The following is a 17,898-nucleotide window of genomic DNA, read 5'->3' on the forward strand; positions in this document are numbered from 1 at the left end:
CTTGTTGACTTAACAGTGGAGATTAGAGAATTTCTGACTGTTTGTCTGTTGTGACACACTGAACAATGTTTTGGATTCATTGAGATTTTTTTGCACAACTTTAATTTCTCAGATGGACAACAAAGATAGTCCTGCCATTAAAGTCACAGAACCAACAAGCGCAGAATCTATTCCATGACATAGACCCATCGTTGCTGCTGTTTCTCCACAGACTTCGCTCCATTACAGTCATTAACAAGGTGAGCAGTGTAATGCCAGGACAACATTTATTGGTGAATGTAAATTTAGGACAGAAAATGGCTATGAATGTAGAGGCAATTTCTTTATCAATTGACATGGCCGGTAAGAGTTTTAAAGTGGAGCTTGTTAAGGATAAGATCTTGCTATAAATGTGACTGAATCCAAAACACATTACACACAAACATTTAAACACATTCATTACAAACCACACAAAACACATTGCATGCAAAATACAAACCAGGAGCAGGCTGCTTCACAATTTAATAAGATTGCAGCTGTTCAGTATTTGAGAATGTGGAATTTAAAACACCTAAAAACCAATAACACTTGATTCTCCTGCCTAATAAAAATCTATACAACTCTGTCTTAAAAATATGAAATAACCCTGCATTCACCACCACCGGACAGAGTCAGTTCCAAAGTTGCACAACCTCCAAGTGAAAAACACACTGACCTCTGATTTGAAAACAGTTCCCCTCATTCAGGACTGATTCCTAAGAGGAAACATCCTTTCCATGTCCACCTTGTCAAGACCATCAAGATCTGATACACTTCGATGTTTCAACCCCAGACTTGTGTAGACTCCAGTGGAAACATGCCTAGCCTGTCCAACTATTCCTCATAAGATAATCTATTCATTCCCGATATCAGTGGGTTCTTACAACTAATCAATTATATAATTGATTAGTTGTAAGAGCCCACTGATGTTCTTCAGTCAAGGAATCTACCATCGTGACATCTCGCCTACATGTAACTGCAGACTCACAGCACACTTTTTAACTGCCTCCAGGGCACTTGGGGATGGGCTACAAATGCTGGCCCAGCCAGTGGTGCCCTCATCCCATGAACAAATTAAGTATATATATAATGTCCTAACCCCAAGAGCATGGGCTGGTACCTTGCACAGTATCTGTTTTATGTGACACTTATCAAATGTCTTTCGGATTCCATAAATTGGTTTTCCTTTAACCCACACTGGAATACCAGAACCTTAACCTTAAACACCCACACTGTTCATTTCATCCTGAAAGAAGTTTAATACGTTTGATGAACATAATTCCCTTCTAGAAATGTAGGAATTAGGCATAAGCCATTAGCCCATTGAGTTTGCTTTACCAGTCCATTAACCCATGCCTTGCTGAAAAACAATGTGTTCTGACCAGGTAAAAGCCCAGGATTTCTGGGTGAGTCGTCAAGATTTCAACAATAACATACTGGAGGTGAAACATAAAACTGGAACTGATCGATGGCTGGTGATCAAGAAGATTCTAGATGCAAGGAAGGCAAGTTATTCATATTTAAACAATTTGACCTGCCCTGCCATGTCATGGAGTCTTAGAAATATACAGCATGGAAACAGACCCTTCTGTCCAACTCATCCGTGCTGACCAGACATCGTAAATAAGTCTGTGTACAGTGATAACAGCTAATAAAGAACTGACGCTCTTCTTTGTGAGGGTTACTTTTTAACATTACTTACCTGCTTTTTATTAAGATGGGGTGTAGTCTATACGTATCACAGAATATCATGTTACTTGGCAGATAGCCTGAACTGTTTCCTATAAACAGTACCTTTCTGCATTCAGTGACATTAGTCAGTCCTGGAAGTTCTCACCCATTTTAAAGAGTTTTACTTTTGCCACGACAAGCTCTGACGTTGGGCCAGATTGCAGTGTTTTTACCTTGGTGATGAGATTCTGGTTGTAGCTGATAACACCATAAGACATAATTGCGGAAGTAAGGCCAATTGGCCCATTAAGTCCACTCTGTCATTTAATCATGGCTGATGGGCATTTCAACTCCACTTACCCGCACTCTCCCTGTATCCCTTAATTCCTTACGAGATCAAGAATTTGTCAATCTCTGCTTGAAGACATTCAATGTCCCAGCTTCCACTGTGCTCCGCGGCAATGAATTCCACAGACCCACCACTCTCTGGCTGAAGAAATGTCTCCTCATTTCCATTCTAAATTGACCCTCTCTAATTCTAAGGCTGTGCCCATAGGTCCTAGTATCCCTGCCTGACGGAAACAATTTCCCAGCGTCCACCCTTTCTAAGCCATGCATTATCTTGTAAGTTTCTATTAGATCTCCCCTCAATCTTCTAAACTGTAATGAATATAATCCCAGGATGTTGAGCTGTCCATCGTATGTTAGGTCTACCATTCCGGGGATCATCCATATGAATCTCCACTGGGCATGTTCCAGCACCAGCATGTCCTTCCTGAGGTGTGGGGCCCAGAATTGGACAACACGTATCAAAGGCACTTGTTTAGTGGGGAGTTGGTGGGTTTTTAAAACTGTACTTCTTATTTAACCCTTTGGTTTTACTTGGCCAACACACATAGCCAGCAAATCTATTAGCAACAGTAGTATGGAAAAGGTGGTGGACGCTGTAGTACTGCATTTGACAATGAGAAGCAATGCAATCTGTGCCAACAGATCAGTTAACTATTGGCTGTCAAAGTCAAAGAATGTGGTGCTGGAAAAGCACAGCCGGTCAGGTAGTATCCGAGGAGCAGGAGAGTCGAGGTTTCAAGGATTCCTGATGAAGGGTTTATCCTTGAAACATTGACTCCTGTTCCTAGATGCTGCCTGACCATCTGTGCTTTTCCAGCACCACACTTTGTGACTCAGATCTCCAGCATCTGTAGTCCTCACTTTCTCCTAACTACTGGCTATCCTGGAATGCCCTATCTTTGTAGACAGATTTTGCCAATTGCAGTAGTTGTAAATAATTATTTTGCAAATATACAGTGTAGGAGATGGTGGGTTCACATCTACTTTCACTCACTTATGCTCTGCAGTTTGAAATCTCAGTTTTTATTACCTGGGCAAAGTTCAGATAGAGATCAGTATCTGTCCCACTGGAAAGAGTGGAAGACTTTGGAGATCTGGAAGCTGATCTTTCAGCTTGGGTCAAAACTGGGAAGTATTTGGAAACTGTTAATCTACAGTGATGGAGTCCATTTCCTGCTGGAACACAAGACTGAGGAAGCAGAGTATATTGTTTGTAGAGTCCTGTTGTAGAGTCCTATTGAACAAAGCAATTTTAAAGTGAAGCAGGGTCATACAGAATGGGAACAGATCCTTCGGTCCAACCAGTCTATGCCAACCATAATCCCAAACTAAACTAGTTCCACCTGCCTGCTCCTGGCCCATATGCCTCCAAACCTTTCCTGTTCACACACTTACATAGAAATATCTCTCAATGCTTTGAAATTGAATTTTGTATGTTTGCAGATTAAAGACAATGTGGAATGCACTGAGTTGGCTCTTGCCTTCAAACTTAACACAGAGAAGCAGAAACTGGCAGTCAGATGCCTGCCAGAGAAACAGCCTGTGTTTGCCTTTTTACCTCTCAGGAGCTTCGGTTTCCGCTTTATAATACAAGGTATTTGTTTCATTTTAATTTTTACCAAGGCTTATCTGCCAGAGTTTTCTCATGTCTCCTAAAGCATCCATTAAGATGCCACAGAATTTATAGAGCAAATTCATTGATACTACACTCAAAGAGATTCCAAATCAAGGGAGAGACTTTAGTTTGACAGCCCTATTTTTGATCTTCATTCATAAAGTCATAGAGATGGAAACAGACCCTTTGGTTCAACTCATCCGTGCCGACTAGATATCATTATCAGACTTCCTCGTCAGGAGTGAAGGCTTGGTGAATTTATCGATACATCTTTAAAGTCTCAAACTGGCTTATACAAATCCAGATTTGAATTCTATTGTAGGTCTATCTTACAGGAAAAGTGAGCACAATATTGTAATCTGTCTCTAGGGAACACATTTAAAAAGCCCTGACAGATTACATTTGCAAGTGGCTTGGAAAGAATTAAATCATTTTTGCTTACAAAATCTTTTAACAGGTAATACACAAGTACTTCACAGCCAGTGAGTTATATCTGAGATTCTATCACTGTTATACACATCCAGAATACAAGTAGCTAGTGAGCTGAATGCTTGATTAATCTGTTGTCAGTGCAGAGGGACTTAGCCAGGATAATTCCCCTACAGCTTCTCCAGCATGTCATGAGATACTTTATGTTCAGCTGATCAGTTTAACATCTCATCAATACCTACCATCTCCGAGATTCCAGCTGAGATTGTTTTCGTGTCCTGAAACTGTAACCACCTGAGACATTCCTTCAGTAATTGGTGTGAAATCTTTAACTGTTGCTGATGTTGAGGAGGAGACAGCAGGACAGGTTCAGGTGATATCTGTGTATAGAGATTGAATCAGTGAAATAAATCTATGCCCAGATTGAACTAGTATTAACTATATAGTATCATTGACAGTACATTTTAAGCAGCAAAAGTGAGGAGTGCAGATGCTGGAGATCAGAGTTTAGATTAGAGTGGTGCTGGAAAAGCACAGCAGGTCAGGCAGCATCCGAGGAGCAGGAAAATAGACGTTTCAGGCAAAAGCCCTTCATCAGAAATGAACGTTTTAAGAGACAATTTTCCAAGATTGCAAAGGAAAGCCTCAAAAAAGAAAGTTTTGGGACTGAGAATCCTCATAAATTGATTGTAAATCACTGATCCCGAAACAACGCCATAAACATTGGTGTTTCTATTTCTAAATGCAAGTAGATAAACCAAAAATTATTTTAATAACCAAGTACAGAATGTTTATAATTCCAAATTAGATTAGATTTTGATCAGTTATTTTAAAGCTAGTGTTTAGAGTTGGTACATTGTAAGTAATACCACACTGTTTCCATAATGGAGAAACCTAGACCACTCCAAGCTGCCTTAGAGACAGAGTTGTTTTTAGGTGAGTTTCAGGTACTGCTTGCATTATGCCTGGCTGGTTAGCTGGAGTGTGATACAGGAGGCTGAGGGTGGTGAGGAGAGAAAATATACTTTTTTTCTAAAATGAATAACTTACCATTATCTTAATGTGACCAGCTTTCTTTCTGTCTTGTACACCCTGTCTGTTAAAGTGCATGTGGCCTGATGTGAATTACTAAAGGAGACCAGCCTGGCCACAGTCTGCATAACTAAGAGGGACCGTCTCATCATTCAGAGTGATCAATGATTTCAGATTGGAGACTACAGTGTGACTGGCTCCACCAGTTTCTATTGTTTGGCCTTGTAAGATTTTTAAAACTTTGAAAAATCTTTCTCTTTCTTTATCCCAGGTGACTTTGATATTCCTTCCTCCCGTGAAGATATTGACCGTGACAGTTGGTGGAATCAGTGGCTGCGTTGTGAAATCCCACAGCTGTTTCTGGAAGCGATGGAAACATTCAAAGTAATTACTGAATATTTTGGTTTTTTAAATAATGTAGTGTTTAGACTTAAAATGTTGAAATTTGGAACTGATGAACTTTATATTGAAAATAAATAGTAACTCATGGTACTAGGTTTGAGTTAGCCCAAACTAGTCCAATGCCTTTATAGGGGGACAGGCTACATGGTGTTTGTTTAATATAAGTCTAGTTTTTTTTTGTAGTCATTAATTCAATGCAAAAAAAGACTTTACACTTATATCCATTTTCTGAAACTTCCATGATATCGCAAAGATATTTCATAACCTGTAATGTCCTCTCTGGAAGGGTTCTATGCAAATTCACAACCATGTGATAATGACCAGATAATATACTGATGTTGTTTGAGAGTTAACTCTTGACCAAGACTCAGGAGGAGGTTCCTTGCTCTTCATGCAATGGAATCTTTTGCATCACCCAACTGTTTGTAGACATGCTCTTGCTCCATGATCTCTTCTGAAAGGCAGCACCTTTGACAGCACAGCACTCCCATGGTACTACTTATGTTTTCGTTGTTTAGTTTGTGGAGTAGTACTGTGTATCCCAGGAGTGATTGTCATAATCACACACGAATTGGATGTAGCCAAGAGTAGCCACAAATATGGCTGCTGTGAAATATCGCGTTATCCTGGTTAAGCACAACTGAAGACCCATGTTACCTGAGCTGATACTGACATTGAGCACTAACAAGGAAATTCAGATCTGACTCACTTCCTCTTGATTACTCAGATATATCAATTTTTTATTAATTAAATCTTTATGAATTAAAACTGAGATACAATTACTTCTTAAAGCACATTTATATGTAGGGGTTTGGGTGGGTTGCGCTTCGGCGGGTCAGTGTGGACTTGTTGGGCCGAAGGGCCTGTTTCCACACTGTAAGTAATCTAATCTAACATCTCTCATCACGCCTTTATACAAAATGTCACATCATTTTTGATTTTGGTATATTTTAAAATTAACTCAGTATAGTTTTGTAAGTGCAGGCCTGCAAAGAAAAATCAATGAGTGAAACCTTTGTAAAAGGTGAGAAACGTGTTCAATTGAGATATTCAAGAGGGCATTTGATGTTTCTATTTTAAAAATTAATGTTCAGTGTTATAGGGAAAAACCAGGAAATTGGCACTGAGTTAAATACTGAGAGATCGCGTGCAGACATAGTGAGCTGAATGGCCTCCCTCTGTCCCATAACGTTGTGTGATTCTGTATGGCGGTATGTTCAGATTAAGAAGGATTTCACTTGATTTGGTGATTCTAGGTGTGTTTGTGGGTCTGCCCTTGGGCTAATGAATGAAAGTATGTGGGATTTAAATGTGTATTCTTTTAAATGGCTGATGTTATATTGATTCATGTGTAGTAAAGTGTATTGTATCAGTATTCGCAGGAAGATTTTTATTTTATTTCTGCTGGTAACTTAGATTGGTTCCAATGTGGTTACACCATTTTTTGTTAATGTTCTAAACAGAACCATCCGAATTTTAAAGGACTAGAAGGTCTCTGCCATTTTCTGCAGTTTCTTCCACTACCAGATGAGATTTTAGATTTCTTTCAACCTGTTGCCGGGCAGATTATTCAGCTCCTTAAAGGACAGACCTGTTTACCCACAATAGAAAACAAAGGTAGGAAGATTTCTTCATGCATATATTCAGTCCGTACGTTGAATTAATACCTTATTAAAATTCAAGGAGAGCCTCCATTGGAAATGGTGTGATTGAATAGTAGTTTTTAAAATTAATTTGTGCAGCTGATCCTTGTGAACTGACTGAAATGGATTAAAAATATCACTTCATGCCACATTTGGAATAAATACACTTGAAAGATGAAAAGAGCTCGGGTACAAATAGCAACGCTGTTTTCTAGAAAATCCTTCAGAGTCGGAGCTTTTACAGCATGAAAAGAGGCCCTTCAGCCCATTGTGTTGGTGCCAGTCACCAAATATCTATCTATTCTGCTGCCATTTCCAGCACTTGAGTATAGCCTTGTATACTGTGCCATTACAAAGTGCTCATCAGAATGGTTCTTAAATATCTTGAGAGTTCCTGCTTCTACCACTCTTTCAGGCAGTGAATTCCAGGTACCCAGACACATTCTGGGTGAAAATATTTTGCCCTCAAATCCCCTCTAAACCTCCTGACCCTTAACTTAAAACTGTGCCCTGTGATGGTTGATACACGTATTAAGAAGAAATGTTTCTCCCTATCTACCCTGTCTACGTCCCTCGGAACTTTGTGTACCTCCATCAGTTGACCTTCAGCCTTCCCTACTCAAAGGGAAACAACTCTAGTCTATTTAGAATAAAACAAAGAACTGCAGATGATGGAAATCTGAAACAAAAGTGGAAATAACTGGAGAAATTCAGCAGGTCTGGCAGTATCTGAGGAGAGAAAACAGAGTTAACGCTTCCAGTGAGTCTGCATCAGAAATGGGTTTGCCAGAACAGTTCTGAAGAAGTACCGCTAGACTGGAAACATTGACTCTGTTTTCTCTCCGCAGATGCTGCTGGACCAATTGAGTTTCACCAGCAGTTTCTGTTTTAGTAACCAGCCTATCCAGTCTCACTTCACAGCCGAATCACTCCGGTCCATGGAACATGGTGGTGAATCTCCTCTGCATCCCTGCAGTGTAGTCACATCCTTCCTATAATGTGGCAATCACGAGATTATCATGAAGTCCTGCCTTCTCATGCTCACTCCCTGCCTGAGTAGTGGTGACTCTTGAGGTTAAATCACCACCAGCCATCTCCCACTACTGGGAGAATAGGACTATGGTGGTCTGGGACTATGGTGACTTTGCCTATCACGTGGTTACCAGACTGCACATTGTACTTCAGCTGTGGCCTAACTGATGTTCTGTACAGCTCCATTATAATTTGTTCACTCTTGTATTCAATACCCTGATTAACAAAGGTAAGCATCCCATTGCTGCTTTAACCACCTTCATCCTCCTGCCTTCCTTCATTTATGGATATGCAGAGCAAGGTCTCTCTGATCCTCTGTCCTTCCTAGGGTCCAGCCATTTATCATGTACTCCCTTGCCTTGTTAATCCTCCTTAAATGCATCACCTCGCACTTTTCAGGATTGAATTCCATTTGTCACTGTTCAGTCTGTCTGACCAGCCCGACTTGTTTAAATGTTTGATTTTAGGACTGATGGATTTGTTAATATCCTGCAAACCAGAGCACACTATCTAGGTCAAAGTTCACTTTGCAGCTAATGGAAGCCATTTCTTTCTTCAACCCTCCTCCCTCCTGTTTCCCTCCCACACTCGATAATTAGAAACTCGGAAGAGTTGTAAACAGTTCTTACAGGCAACATGAGATCCATTGTGGTTCCCTGATTTATCCATTTCTTATTGATTTAATGTTATTAATAAAGGCACTGTCTTCAATCTGAAATTAATTCCTAATGCTTAATGGGTAGATATAAAACATCACTCGTAAACCTATACAAGAGGGCTCATGACAAACATTACATGGTTTGGGGAACCAGTGATTTGGCTGCTTCCCACTCTCTGTAGTTGTTAAGTTAACCATGTCTCCATTTTTGTTGTTGCAGACGGCAAAACTGAATACAGATTACCTTCTCAAACGGCTATAACACATGATGCCTTGGTACGAGAAGTGATCACCCCAGAGCTCCTTCAGAAACACCTGAATCTGGCTTACCTGAGCCCAGTGCTTCAGTCTGCACTCAACCCTGCCCTGGTCTCTGCCCTGGGCATACACAAACTCAGCAGTGCTGATATTATTGCAGTCACCAAAGCCATTGCAAAGGAACTTACACAGACTAACTCTGCTTTCGATGGTAATAAACCTGTCCTCTTTATTAGTTACGCTATACTTTCACAAGTTACTCAGAAGTTGTAGCTCCAAAACAATAGTGCATTGTCCTATGTTTAATATCAACTAGCAAATCACAGCGTGGTAGCGAATTACTGACATTTTCAGGCTGCCTTCAGTTTGCTGAGATACTTTGCAGCATGCACCTCAGGTACTTTTCCATGCTTCCACAGACACATTGCAACAGATCTGCGGTCAAAGGTATATGTCTGGAGGGAATGCCAGCCATCACTTTTGTGTTCCAGAAAAAAAAAATTCACTGAAATAAATATGGAATATAAAGCTAAGTTCAGTAATGGTGGCATGACACTGTTAATTGTTGTTTAAGAAAAACCCATCTGGTCCATTAATGTCTATTTGGAGAAGGATATCCACTGCCCTTACCAGCCCTGGCCTCTGTGTGACTCTAGGAGAAAGTGAGGACTGCAGATGCTGGAGATCAGAGCTGAAAATGTGTTGCTGGAAAAGCACAGCAGGTCAGGCAGCATCCAAGGAGCAGGAGAATCGGCGTTTCGGGCATGAGCCCTTCTTCAGGAAGCATTCCTGAAGAAGGACTCATGCCCGAAACATCGATTCTCCTGCTCCTTGGATGCTGCCTGACCTGCTGCGCTTTTCCAGCAACACATTTTCAGCTCTATGTGACTCTAGGTTATCAGCAATGTAGTTGACTCTGAATTGTCCTCTGAGCTGAAGGGCAGTTAGGGATGCGGTACAGACGCTGGCCTTGCCACTAGCCCCCAGTGAATGATTAAATAAAAATATGGAATCTTTATCAGCTTTGATGATCCTGGATGTGCTGAACTCTTTTGTCACTGATTTGAGGAAATTCTGTTACTAACCAGAAATATTATGATGATTCTATAATTTGATAACTTGTGGAAATTTGTACTTTTTACATAAATTGCCAGTTACTTTTAAAAAAACATAAAGTACTTGTGCACAAGGGTTTCTCTGTGGACTTGACAGGATAGTTTATCATGGTTATTGTACTTAATTAGCTCATTCACATAAACTGTACAAATCTAATAAAACAAGTCTCGTAATCTCTTGCTATTGTGAAAAGCCAAAACCCAAGTGCAGGCCATCAGCAAGTTTTCTCATTTAGGAAGTAAAGTTCAGAAAATTTAAATGTGTTGAACTTATGATTATTTTTTGAGGAAAATAAATTTCATTGGGGAACCTAAGAAGCTCCTTAGCTTCAAGATTCTGAAAAATTCAAAGCGGAAGAATTAACAAGTTTAGAAGTAGCTCGGTTATATAAAGTTGCTGTTTTCCTCTTCCATGATGTGGGATGAAATCAGGCTTTGGGAGGGTGGAAGAATGTAAATCTTGACTCTGATTTTACTTCAGATTTTAAATTTTTCTTTTACAATTCATTGATCAGATGATGACATGAAAAAGATTGCAAAATTGCTGGTGTGTAACTATCGCAGCCTCGATCAAGAATATGGGAATACTGAACAACTCTTGGATGATTTGAAATCAGTTCCAATCATTCCTCTTGCTGATGGAAGGATGGTGTCACTCAAAGGTCAAGCCATATTTTTCCCTCTTTACGATGAAGAGAATGAACAATTTGTAAACCGCGTACAAGGTGAGGATGGCTTGTGTTGCTCCAAACTAAAGATCTAATGCCAAGACATGGCTTAATGGAGTATTATTTTGGAGAGCTCAGTTTTACCAAGACATTGTTCTGCTGCTGTTTGCAATTTCCCTCAATCGCCTCCTGCCGATGCCATAGCAAAGGATTCCAGAGTGGTTTGATGGGATGGGTGACCCCCATTAGTTAATGGTTCGATGCAGGGTACCGAGCTCAGTAAAGGGTTAATTGTTGTTCTTGTCCCCTTCCTGCTAAGCCTGAGCATCACTGCTATTCTGCTGCTCCACTTGAATGGCGTCTGCTAAATGCAGAACATATTCTGTTGGCCCAGCAGTTCACACTACTGCCCTTGCCATCAGCTTAATAGCAGGCTACTATCCTCTTAAAAGGTGGCTGAGGTGTATTTTGGAATTTATTGGCTGTCAGCCAACTCGTCCTTGTGCCAAAGTGCCTAGTATGGTACTATCATTGTTACAGCCCTAGAACTACCAAACTGAGGAGACTAAATCCTGTTTTCCCAGGGCTGAGAGTGCATTTAAACTTGACATCAGCTTTTAAAGTAAGGTTGAATTGTAAGTTCAGAATCATCAATCCCTATCTTCTCTGTATTACTGTGGATTCCTTTTGAGATGGTCTGTAATTTAAAATTGATCATAATCATAGCTCTCTGTTTCTCTAACTAGGTATTCAGGAGCTATATCGGGATCTGAAGACCATCCACCCCAATGTGCTTACCTGCCTTGACAGTTTGGGTAACTCGCAGATTCGCAAACTTCTGGAAAGGATGGATGTTTATTATCTTAAACCAGACAAAGTCATGTTCGAGTACATTCTACCCACCTTAAAGGAGCAAAGATGGAAGGTAAACTTTTCCAATTCAACGCTGTCACACTTAGTGCAGAAGTGGCTGCTGTGCGAGTCATATTTTCATCACTGAATGTAGAACCTTGAATCCATACAGTGTGGAAGTAGGCCATTTGGCCCATCAAGTCCACACCGACCCTCTGAAGAGCATCCCACTAAAACACCCACCATCCTGTAACCCTGCATTCCCCATGGCTAACCCACCTCGCCTGCACATCCCTGGACACTATGGGCTATTTAGCCTGGCCAATCCAGCTAACCTACACATCTTTCGACTCTGGGAGGAAACTGGAGCACCTGGAGCAAACCCACGCAGACACGGAGAGAAAGTGCAAACCCCACACAGATAGTCGCCCAAGGTTGGAATCGAACCCGTGTTCCTGGTGCTGTGAGGCAGCAATGCTAACCATTGTCTTCTGCTCCGCTATGAGCTGAGTCCTTGGCATCTCTGTGAAGCTGAAAGATCCTGTTAACACACTAGGTATCATGTTTGACTCCAAGATATGATTCTGACTACATATTATCTCATCCCAAGGCTGCCTAATTTCACCTCTGTGATATGACCCAAGTCTTCCCTGTCTTAGTGCACCTACATCCAGATTTTTGATACCTCTGGACCTGGCTTTTCAATTACAGCCAGGGACAGCCTCACCTCCCAGAAACTCAAACTCCACAAAAGCTTTTGATGCCTGTATCCAAACTTTGTTGACCTATTCTGACTCCCTAAGCAACATCTCAATTTTAAAATAACCTTGTTTCACATCAATCTATGATCTCACCCCTCCCTATATCTGTAGCCCTCCGATAACTCTGCTCCTCCAGCTCTGGCCTTTTGAGTAACCCCTGAGTTTGGTCACATTGGTGGTCATTGTTTTGGATTTCCTTTCTAAGCTCTTTGTGAAACAATTAATTATTACCTGAAAGTTGCTACTAAGTTGTTTTAATACTCTTGGAAACAAACTAAATCATGACAGTAATTTGGTTTGACAGTAATTTGGATGTAATTTTGACAGTAATTTGACAGTATAGGGCAGCACGGTGGCACAGTGGTTAGCACTGCTGCCTCACAGCGCCAGGGACCTGGGTTCAATTCCCGCCTCAGGCGACTGACTGTGTGGAGTTTGTACGTTCTCCCTGTGTCTGCATGGGTTTCCTCTGGGTGCTCCGGTTTCCTCCCACAGTCCAAAGATGTGCGGGTCAGGTGAATTGGCTGTTCTAAATTGCCTGTAGTGTTAGGTAAGGGGTATATGTAGGGGTATGGGTGTGTTGCGCTTCGGCGGGTCGGTGTGGACTTGTTGGGCCGAAGGGCCTGTTTCCACACTGTAAGTAATCTAATCTAATTTGGATGATTGATCATAGGGGCGTGAGAGATGTTTTCACACAGTGTATATCTTTACTGAAATGGGGTTAATGTCATTTTGATGTTATTGACCCCGAAACCTGATGTTGGTTTTAACCTCCAGATTGTTCACTTTATGTATTTTTTTTTCTCCTCCCCTCTCTCTCATTGACTTTTTCCAGGAGAAGTCTCAAGGTGTTGTGGTCAGCTACAGCATCTTCCTCAAAATGCACTGTCAGGATAATGAGCTACAGCAGTTTAGACCCTACATTCCAGTGCTTACCAACAAGGGCTTTGTCTGTCCAGTGCACGTTAATGTCAACTTTACATGTAACTACAAGAATGCCATTAATTTACCAGTGGACCTTCCAGGTAAAAACAAATTTGGGGAGGTGGGAATGGGGACAATAAATAGATATTAGATACTGGGATGTGTTACAGCAAATAAGTGCCATTACGCAAGGTTGATTCTGAACTGTCAGATAGAATAATACAATAAATTCTGTATTCAGTGTTGGTTAACAGTGAATTTGACTTGTTAGGCTTAGCGCTGAGTACATTATAAATGAATCTTTCATATAATCGATGCATTTCTGTCTCCCTTGTGTGGTATGTTTGCTGCCTCTAGTCTGTCTAGAGGGGACAGGCAGGTGACTTATGAAGTGGCTGTCTGTGCTAGCAGCAAAGAGGTGGAATAGCTTTCTGTCCTTTTCCCAGCATGAAGAGGTGCTTGGTGCCTCCTTGTGGTCAGTATCTGACAATGCTGCTACAAAACCAGCCCAGCTCATTGGGAATTACAATGGAACTCCAATAGGGCACAAATCTCTTGAGACATTATTTAACGTCAAACAAAATCTGTACAGTGTGAGGGGTGGTGATAAGTTGACATAAAACTCTTATATTTCTACAATGTGTTGTAATTATATGTTTGCACGTTCAGGTGTTGACTGGGTACTATTGGACTCATGCTACCTGCGGACAGATAATGATTCCGAAGGATGGAGGGTGTATTTCAGTTCCCTTGGAGTTCAGGATTTGTTTGTTTTTCACAAGAAAAAACGTACCTTTACAAAACAGGAACTGGTTAGTTAAGCTTTTTATTAATCTTATTTTAATTGTGGTATGTATCCAAACTTGACAGTGTTTACATACACAGTGTGTATTCACAGAAACAGGCTGTTCAGCCCATTTGATCTGTGACAATGTTTGAGCTCCACACAAACCACTTCTCTTCATCCCACCCAGTCCATTTTGACTGCTCCCGCTTTTGTTTGTGATTCGCTACCCCTTTGCAATCTTCGCCAGCTCTCCCTTGATGACTGAGTCGGTAAAGCTGTTTCCTGGTGATACATTGACTGGTTTGTCCCAGTCGGGAGTGCGGGGCTGGAAAAGCACAGCAGGTCAGTCAGCATCCGAGGAACAGGAAACTTGACTTGAATTTTATCTGACATCCTGAGGAAGGGCTTATACCCGAAACGTCAATTTTCCTGCTCCTCGGATGCTGCCTGACCTGCTGTGCTTTTCCAGCACCACACTCTCGACTCTGATCTCCAACATCTGCAGTCCTCATTTTCTCCTGGTTGGTCCCAGTCCTGGCCCCTGAACTGTAGCACTGACAGGCAAGAGGCCTGAGTATCTCTACAATAAAGAGCTGGGAAAATGGATTCTTATCAGCAATGTGGGCTGAAGTTGCGTTATGTTGATGGATTTTATAAATTTTCAGTTTAAGTAATTTTTATTTTACTGTAGGTGTCTAGCCCATGGGCACAAATCTGTGAATTGTGGCCCAGCACAGCAGATAATACATATATTGTGGAAGATTATGTCTGTGAAGAGCTTCACACCCTCTTGACTACAGACGTTCTGTCTACTCAAATGAAATTCCAACAGAGGATTAACCTGCTCAAACTTTTTGACAGAAACTGGGACTCTGGGTAAGTTAACTGTGTGTGATTTGCCTTATATTTAAATCAAACTTAGATTTCTTTTTAAAATTGACTTCTTTCCTCCTCCCCCCATTGCTTGCTTCTTCCTTTCTCTTCTTTTTCTCTTCCTCCTTTATCCCACCCAAGGTTGTAGGACGTTGAGCAAACGACAGGTTCTGAGGAAGGGTCTCTGGACTCTCAACATTAACTTTGATTTCTCTCCGTAGATGCTGCCAGACCTGCTGAGCATTTCCAGCAATTTCTGTTTTTGCTTCTGCTGCCTTTCAGTTTCTAGCCTGTTTCCTGTAGAAGGGGTGGGGTGAAATGCCAAGTCAAATTGTGTCACCCTTCTTTGGGAATTCCTTCTCCTCAATGTCTGGCGGGAGCCAGTCATTTCTTGCATTATAGAGTCACAAGGGTAACCCACTCTGCTCCTCCTGCTGCTGTGAACATTCTGTGCTAACCCGCTGAGGACTGGAGTTACATTTCTGTGCCAAAATCAGAAATCATTTGTACATTAACTCAGGCAATACATCATTGCATTGAGCCTGAGGCCCTGAAATAGGCTGTAGACTTTGTTCTGCTCCTTTTAATGTAACCTTATCAAACCTTCTCTTCTTTTCCCTCATGTAGTGATCTCACTTCCCTGTAAATACATTGAAAATATTTGCCTCATCTGTTCATGTAACAAGTTCCACTTAGTATGAATAAAGTTGATGAATAAGAACATTCGTCGCGATTATGTATATACAGGGTAGTGGGAGTTTCTCATCTGTTATCATCTGTTATCCTGTGAAGTCTCTGTTTTCTTCCTTATGTTTTCATGGAAGTTCTAATGAACAGTCAGGCTGTTGCATAAGGATTAAGAGAGGAATAAGAATCTCTTTCCTTCAGTGGGCGGCACGGTGGTTAGCACTGTTGCCTCACAGTGCCAGCAGACCCAGGTTCAATTCCCGCCTCAAGCGACTGACTGTGTGGAGTTTGCACATTCTTCCCTGTGTCTGCGTGGATTTCCTCCAGGTGCTCCGGTTTCCTCCCACAGTCCAAAAATGTGCAGGTTAGGTGAATTGACCGAGCTAAATTGCCCGTAGTGTTAGGTGAAGGGGTAAATGTAGGAGAATGGGTCTGGGTGGGTTACGGGTTGGTGTGGACATGTTGGGCCGAAGGGCCTGTTTCCACACTGTAAGTAATCTAATCTAATCTAAATGTATTTCCTGCTGGGGGAGGAACGTGTCTGGCTTCCACAGTGAACTATTTTCAATATTCTCAAAGTTAACTTCTGTTAATTCTCTATTCCAGTTGCAGGCTGTCTCAGTACTGCACAGCTAGACTCTTGAACAGCCAGGATAAAATTCTAAAGAACGAAGTTCATTCTTCTTTTGCAATGTATCTTGCAACTCTGTCGTGGTTACCCACTGACAGTCCAGCTGAGAACGGCGCAGGGTTTTGTACAGCATATCTACGTCCTAGTGAGGTGTACCTGAGATCAAACAATTTAATGGAACTATTAGCCAACCGCGTCAGCTATGTATCTTGCGATCTTCTTGAAAAGAGCACGTTTGCTGCTTTTACTGGTAAGTGCAAAAGAAAAACCTTTGACTAACCATTTAGAATCTTTGAAAAGGGGGTTGTGGGGTCAGCCTTTTCTGGTTGATTAGTGTGTAACTGATGGGTGCAAATTAAAAGCTAACGACCACTTGTGTTAGATGACATTCAGCTGGGGTATTAGCAGAAACTCAGCCAAGATTCAAGTCCCTGATCAGTGTTCAGTATTCTTGTTGGAAAGTACACTTTTGTGTTAACGGTGAGCATAGTTGGGCGTTTAGCATTTCCAACCAATTCCATGAGTTGGCCTCTCCCAAAACCCAGCATGTTTAAGACTGGGAATTATGGGTGATGTGAATGGAATTCCTTAATCGATATTGCTGTATCTGCTGTCACTTTTCCCCTTATAATGAAAGTCCCAGTCAAAACCATCCCAAATGAAGATGTTATTTCTAGTAGAGTAATATTCATCAGCATAGTCTGACCATCTTTTTAAATGTGCAGTTAACTAAGCTCACTGCATACGCATCCAATCTGAAAGCACCCTTAAAATACCAATTGGGAACTGTGGTAATCTGTCTACTGTTGATACTCTGTTGGTGATATGGTAATGTTACTAGTGCAGAGGACAAGGTTACTAATCTGGGAGCGTTGCTTCAAAAACCCACCGTGACAGCCAGTCGCTTTTAAAAATCAGTTAAAGATCTGGAATGTAAAGCCAAATCTCTGATGGTGACAGCGACAGCCACCGTACATTATTGTTAAACCGTTCAGGGAAGGAAGTCATCTGCCTTCACCTAGTTAGGTTTCCATGTGATTTGCAGCAATGTGGTTGCCTGTCTATAGCCCTCTGAAATGGCACTAGCAAAGCACTCAATTCTGTTGAAGATGGGCAACAAATGTCGAACTTGCCAAAAACACCTACATCCCATGGGGAGGAAAAATAAAAGAAAAGGATGTGTGATGTAAGTGGTTAGTGTAAATCTTCGGCAATGCAGTGATTTACCGGATCATTGGTAGTGATTCTAGTATTGGGGGGTTCACATTTGTCGTTCAGACTACAGTCGTTCGGTCTTTTCAAATAGTACAACATCCATATGTCTATGGTTCTTTCTCATACTGACAAACTTGTCCAACTTTGATCCTTAATAGATAACCAGACACGAGCTGAAAATGTGTTGCTGGTTAAAGCACAGCAGGTCAGGCAGCATCCAAGGAACAGGAAATTCGACGTTTCGGGCCAGAGCCCTTCATCAGGATAGATTCATCT

The 17,898-nt window shown here is 41.4% G+C and overlaps 1 protein-coding gene across 1 annotated transcript in view; it reads left to right on the forward strand.

The window, feature by feature from the left end:
• wu:fj29h11 (uncharacterized) overlaps positions 1-17,898 on the forward strand; it is a 153,603-nt gene that overhangs the window by 84,430 nt on the left and 51,275 nt on the right. Inside the window, exons 24-35 of the mRNA XM_060844678.1 lie at positions 113-239; positions 1,404-1,523; positions 3,484-3,634; positions 5,388-5,500; positions 6,982-7,135; positions 9,072-9,320; positions 10,740-10,949; positions 11,639-11,817; positions 13,341-13,530; positions 14,099-14,241; positions 14,908-15,092; positions 16,383-16,657. Coding sequence (XP_060700661.1) covers positions 113-239; positions 1,404-1,523; positions 3,484-3,634; positions 5,388-5,500; positions 6,982-7,135; positions 9,072-9,320; positions 10,740-10,949; positions 11,639-11,817; positions 13,341-13,530; positions 14,099-14,241; positions 14,908-15,092; positions 16,383-16,657 — 2,096 coding nt within the window. The remainder of the gene's footprint in view (positions 1-112; positions 240-1,403; positions 1,524-3,483; positions 3,635-5,387; positions 5,501-6,981; positions 7,136-9,071; positions 9,321-10,739; positions 10,950-11,638; positions 11,818-13,340; positions 13,531-14,098; positions 14,242-14,907; positions 15,093-16,382; positions 16,658-17,898) is intronic.

The sequence above is a fragment of the Hemiscyllium ocellatum genome, chromosome 25, assembly GCF_020745735.1.
Source record: "Hemiscyllium ocellatum isolate sHemOce1 chromosome 25, sHemOce1.pat.X.cur, whole genome shotgun sequence".
In the NCBI taxonomy this organism is placed as follows: Eukaryota; Metazoa; Chordata; class Chondrichthyes; order Orectolobiformes; family Hemiscylliidae; genus Hemiscyllium; species Hemiscyllium ocellatum.